The following is a 6,000-nucleotide window of genomic DNA, read 5'->3' on the forward strand; positions in this document are numbered from 1 at the left end:
TGCAGGGGTGGGAGCGGTATCACCGCAGTGGTGCCAGAGCAGCTCTTGTGACCCCAGGGAGAGGAGCAGGAGTTAAATCAGGAAAACCAGCTGGCGGGCAAGGCTCCTCCTGGGCATCGTCTCCTGGCAGGCTGGCACCATGTGCCGGCCCCGGCTGCAGACCCGCTGTGTGCTGCTCTGCTCTCAGCACAGAGGGCCGTGCCATATTATAATAATAATAATTATTATTATTGTTATTGCTCTTTCTGTCACTCCACATACGCACTCTGCACAAGCTGCAATCCCAGTAGCAAGAGCAACACGCTGAGCCGACACCGTTTCAAGTTTGGCACCGTGTTCTGGCTACACCAGCCCTGCAGACTGCCGGGCGTGGGCTGCCGGTCCTGGGGACGGGGTCCAGCAGGGACGGTGACCAGTGTGGCTCCTCTTTGGCAAGCAGCGGTGGAGCCCACGTGGTCCTTGCATCACCCCTTGTTTGCAGGGTGAGGTTCCATTCCCACGGGTGTTATTTACTTCATGCAGTTCACAATTGTTTTCCCTCCCCAGCAGCAGCCTGGGTGAAACATGCCCCACAATAATGTTAAGATGCATTTGGGGGAGGTCTGTGAGCTGGTTTCATAAAATTTTAGTGAATTATCTTTGGCTTTGACAGAAATAAAATAAATCCTACATAGTGCTATAATCTGTCAAGAAAAAAAAGGACATTTGGAGGTATGTGTTGGTTTGGCAGAGCCAAAGCACCACACACCCTACACCAAGGATTTGCCAGGTTGGCTGACCTGGAGTTATTTAGGATAAAATCTTTGGGCATTGCCCAACTGCTCGGTGCAGCAGCAGCAGTTTATTCTGAGACTGCCATGCCAATACCAGCTTCTCGCTGCTCAGCCTTGTCCTTGCTGAACGACATTATGGTCACTGGAAATCCTGCAGCTTAAACTAACACCAATATCTCTTGTTTAGGGTGAGCAGAGACACCAAGGAACCAGTACTGAGCCGGCCAGCTTCTTCCCGGGGTGCTGCCAGGTCCGTCGATGCTGCGGATCTGGGGAGGATGCCGAGTCCCTTGCTCGGTGCTAGAAGATGGGAATATGGAAAACCTCCAGCAGACGAAGAGGAGCTGGAGAGCCTGAAAAAGCCTGTGGATAGGATAGGAGAGACGTCTCCGTCGGTGCTGCGGCGGGGGGGCTCCCCCGCCCCGGACAGGAGGTTCCCCAGCCCGCTGTCTCCGAGGGTGCTGAGGAGGAGGGGGCTCTCTCCGGCAGCAGGGCCGGTGCCCAGCTCGTCGGCCGCCCTCTCTGAGTACGTGGAGGAGCTGCGGCGGCAGCGGGCAGTGGAGCGGGAGCAAGGGCACCCGGTGCTGGGTGATGCCTCTCCCCTCCCCATTTACCGCACCACTGGTGCTGCAGCCCTGCGGCGCTGCCGGGCTTTCCCGGTGGCGGAGGATTCCCTGGGGAAGCTGGATGGGAATCAGCCAGGGGAAGGTGAAGGAGCAGGCGCTGGCCTCGTGCGCTCCTCCAGCCTGCGGAGCATGGCCTCAGAGCCGGCACGCTCTCCAGCGCTGAAAAGAGCATCAAAGTTCGGCTCCTACGACTCCCTCCTGCAAAGCTTCGACAGCTCCAGCCGCCGGCCGAGCTCACCGGCTGTGGGGATGGAGGTGCTGGGCGCGCCACGGCTGAGCTCCTGGAGAAGATACTTGGAGCCATCGGTGGAAGATGTGGAGGTGGGGATGGGCTCCGGGGGGCTCCTGAGCTCGGCATCCAGTGAGGGGAAGGGGAGCGATCCCTTCAGCTGGCGAATACCCACCCTCAACTATGAGAGGAGAACCAACGTCGACTTTGACGACTTCCTCCCGGCCATTCGCAAATCCCGCTCCACCAGCAGCCTGGCCAAGCCCGGGAGGGACAGAAAGGACGGCCACCGGCCCCTCACCGTCCGCTTTGAGGATGAGGCCATAGCGGGCAGCTCAGCATCCTCCGAGATGAAGGGCATGGCCAAGCACAGCCCAGTCCCTCGGGAGGACCCCGGGGACCTCTCCGACTCCTCCTCATCCTCTGGCTCGCTCGTCTCCTCCAGGAGCGCTGACAGCATCAAGCGCCGGCCGCAGCCCCAGAGAGGGGACGGGGAGGGGTGCAGCGGCAAAGCCAGCACCCAGAGCAGCGGAGCAAGCCACCGGGCAGAGGCAGAAGGGAAGGAAGATGATGTCAACAGCATCATGAGGAAATATCTGGGAAAAGACTAAGGTAACCAAGCTCGGCTGACTGGCAGCTGGCTCAGAGCAGCGGTGGCAGGTTTGCGGCGCTGGCCCCGAGCCACTGCCCCTCCAGCCCACGCGGTGCCTGCACCGATGCCGTGGAGTGCGTGGGGACAGGGTGTCTGGGGCCAGCGGGGCTCCCCACGCTCCCCCCTGTCACACTGGAGCAGCCCCGGGCAGGGGAGGCACTGGCCCGGCTTCAGCCTCGATGCCCAGCTGTGCTCCCCTCTCTGCGGCAGCTGGGACGGTGCCAGGGATGCCCCGCGGGGTGTGCAACACTGGGGAGCAGTCCCCCCTTGCCCTCTCCTTGCCCCCTTTGGAGCTGCAGGGGGTGGGCAATGGGGGCAGTGCCAGGGACAGCCCCAGAGCTGGCCACACCACCAGCTCTGAGTCCACTGCGCTCCCTGGCCTCCCAGTTTCCTGAAAATAGTGTCCCCCAGCTCCTACCACGCAGGCGCATCCCCCTGAGCCCCACCGAGCTGCCCCAGCTCATTTGATTAATTTGAAATTTGCTTTGGCTGGGCGCTGGAGGTCACCCCCTCCGGAGGAGCGGGGTCCCGCCCGGGTCAGGCGAGCTTCCCCCAGTTAGCAACTGCCTCTGACACCCACTTGGAGCCAATGGCTGTATTGCAACCGACACTTCGAGAATTAGGATTTATTACTGCAATCCAGGTTTGAAAGCAAAGTCCCTAATGAATGCGCCGCAACTGTAATTAAGTGTTTAAAATAGATTAGAAAAAACATTTTGTAAAACCATTGCCTTTAGACTAACTTATTGGATGTCAAGCTGTGACCAAATTGACTAAGCCAACACAAGAAGGGAGCGCGTGTTAATAAAACATTTCTTTCCAGGAAGCACAATTTGCATAATGAAACGTCCCACTTTCTCCAGACTTTGTTTCAATAAAGTGCAGCGCCTGGCCTCGGCGCTGCACCGAGCGAGGAGCCGCAACTGGGCAATCTGCTTCCCTGCTCCTCGCCCCTGATCGGAGATGTGGCATTTAAACGGAGACTGAAAGTGGCTCCCCAAAAGTCATGGGATGGTTTTACAGATGATGAGACTTCTTTTGTTTTTAAACATACTGTGGTTTCTTTGCGCTCCTGCCCTGTTTCCCACCACCGCAGCGTTGCTCAGGGCCAGCCGCTGGGACGAGGGACTTCCTTGTTCTCCTGCAGTCGTTTGACTCAGGAGTTGGTGCTGTAATTAAAACCCAGCGGCTGCCACAGATGCCTCATAACAAGCCACGCTGGCCGGGGGAAGGCCATGCTGCAAAGAGCTGGAGGAACACCAAACTTTTTGAAGCCAGAAGGTGCAGCCCAGATCTCTCATCCCACGTAGCGCTGCTCAAAAATCAGCCGAGTGGCCAAAGGATGCTTTTGGGTATCAGTGCGACACCCAGCAACAGTGGAGCTGGTGGGTCAGTCAAACCGAGCTGCACGTTCCAGAACATCTCTCTTTATACGCTTTTATTTTTTCAGTTTCCAGGGACTGACACTTTCTCTGAAGCTTTTATAATTCCGTAGATACTTGAAGACAGATCTGTACGTGGTTTCACAGCTCCTGCCCCTTGGGGACATCTGGGCACATCCCAGTGGCATGCAAGGCAGCGCTGCGGTGCGTGTGGCAATGGGAGGCTGTAGTCGGATGTCTGCTTGGTTTTTACACAATAAAATATTTGCTTCTTTGACACAAGCCTCTTTTTGTCTTTCCTTCCTCGCAGCAAGAGCAGGTCCGTGGATGCAGCAAGGTGCAGAGTCCCATGGCTGGGGGCTCCTCACCTGAGACCCTCCAGCCTCCCCATCTCTCTGCGCTCACAAAAAGCTCTTTTTTCAGCCTCAACCTTCTTTCTGAGAAGAGATCCAAACTTACTCATTTATCAGAGGTTTGTGGCAAAATTATACTGGAACATGAACAAATCTCTCCTTTCCATCAGTGATTTCTGAGTAATTTGCTCAACTGGGAAATTTGCAGCAATGTGCACAACCTCGTTGGACCCTCCGGGGTGGCTGCAGCACAACGGCGGCTTGAAAAGGCAAATCGGGCCGTTTTGAGCATTTGGTTTTTGCCTTTTGGATTCTTCGCATTCGTTTCTAATTTAAACCAAAGCCTTGCAGCAAGAGGCATTTTCCTTGTCACTGATGAATGCAGAAGTCTCCGGAGGTGGGTTCACAGCAGCGGTTTGCTCGGCCGCCCGTAGGCTGTCAGCAGTTCCCGGCGATCCCTCGCTCCCAGCCAGCCCCGCGCTGCAGCAGCCCAGGGGGCCGGAGGCGGCTCTGCCCGAGGTGACATTCCCTGCGCGCCCAGGTCGCTCTTTTACAATGTGAAACTCATGCAGGAAGACAGCAAAGGAAGAAATCACCTCTAACTAGTTTAAAATTGGCCTCTGTAATGATTCTGCTGTTTCTAGAAACAAAAGGCAGTGGGTTTTGTAGTTCTCGCATGTCTCGGCACCACCACGCCGGCACATGCCCCCCGTGCGCCGCAGCCGGGTGTGTGTGGTTGGGGGGGGTCTGATCCTGCCCCTTCCTGCCTGGCAAAGCTGCCATTCGGCAGCGTAGTGCCAGTGCCGGGGAGGTACCGCGGCGCTCGGCGGCCAGGATGGGTGGGTGGCCCTGGGCTGTGCATCGCCACGGTGCTGGAACACCCCGTGCCTGGCTCCTTGCAGCGAGTCTTGCTCCCCGGGTGGATTTCATGCTCCTTTGGGCAGGGACGGGCCTCTCCTGGGGTCGGATTCAGACCTCAACAGCAAGAAAAACACCCCAGACCAAGCCCCAACGTGGCCCAGCCATGGGGACTCCTTCACCTACACCTTCCCTGCTTGCCCTGGCCGGCCAGTGGCGGGTGCTGTTCCATGTGCAGTGAAAATAATTTATTTCAGATGTTTTTCCAGACACGGTCTTCGCTTTGGGAAGCAAGGGGCCGCCGTTGGCCCCACAGCGTGTTCGCAGGGTCCCTGCAGAGCTGCCCCTTAGCGGCGCTTTCTGTGAGCACGTCCAGTTGTCTCAGAGCTTGGTGAAACCCCAGTAAGAAAACAAGGGTACGGCTTGGGGCTTTTTAAAGCCTTTTTTTCCCTTGAAACTGGCAAACTGCAGTGTGCTGTGCCATCGTTGCAGTCCCTGCAATTTCACAAACTAAGCGAAAGGCATCTTCTCCCCAGTTCTCTCAACATAAAGTATGCAACTCAAAGGAAAAAAACAGTTTACAGAAATCCTGTAGTCCCTTCTGTGCTTTCAGATGAAAAAAGAAAAATCACAGATTGTGTCGTTTGGAAGAGATATCTTCATGGTCTGCCCTTCCAACTTGTCTGCAGTTTTTAAATAATATATTTGAACAAACAGTTCAGGGAAAAAATCTTGCAAAGCAGTGCCGGCTGAGCTGGGCAGGAATGGGAACATTTTCCCAATGAACTTCTCAGCCTGAGTGATGCTGAACCGGTCCTTGTCCCCCCAAACCGCCCCGGAAGGGCGACAGAGGGAAGGTGTCTGCGCAGGCAGGACCTTCTGCCCGTCTCCTGCCTTGGCGTGCAAAGCCGATGGGAGCGGGATTGGTGCTGGCTGTCCTGGGGGCTGTCAGCAGGACCCAGCTTTGGACTCGGGATGAGGAGGAAACCCCCGGGATCACCTGGGTGCTGCTGCAGCTCTAATGAGCTCGTGTGCGCAATTACATCCAGCGTGGATGGTTTATTGACTCTGATCCCGAGTGCTGGCCCCGCCGGCAACTGCTTCATAAATGAAACCGGGACCAGCGG

General features: G+C 56.6%; 1 protein-coding gene across 2 annotated transcripts in view; it reads left to right on the top strand.

Moving 5' to 3' along the window:
• The window catches only part of MYO18B (myosin XVIIIB), a 70,640-nt gene extending 66,696 nt beyond the window's left edge, over positions 1-3,944 (top strand). The window contains exons 43-44 of one of the 2 annotated variants that reach the window (XM_074887202.1): positions 961-2,240; positions 3,104-3,944. In XM_074887202.1, coding sequence (XP_074743303.1) covers positions 961-2,239 — 1,279 coding nt within the window. In that variant the 3' untranslated portion in view covers position 2,240; positions 3,104-3,944. The remainder of the gene's footprint in view (positions 1-960; positions 2,241-3,103) is intronic. The other variant, XM_074887203.1, reaches the window with a different exon arrangement.
• The last annotated feature ends 2,056 nt before the right edge of the window (positions 3,945-6,000 follow it).

This window comes from Strix uralensis, chromosome 17 (assembly GCF_047716275.1).
Source record: "Strix uralensis isolate ZFMK-TIS-50842 chromosome 17, bStrUra1, whole genome shotgun sequence".
Classification (NCBI taxonomy): domain Eukaryota; kingdom Metazoa; phylum Chordata; class Aves; order Strigiformes; family Strigidae; genus Strix; species Strix uralensis.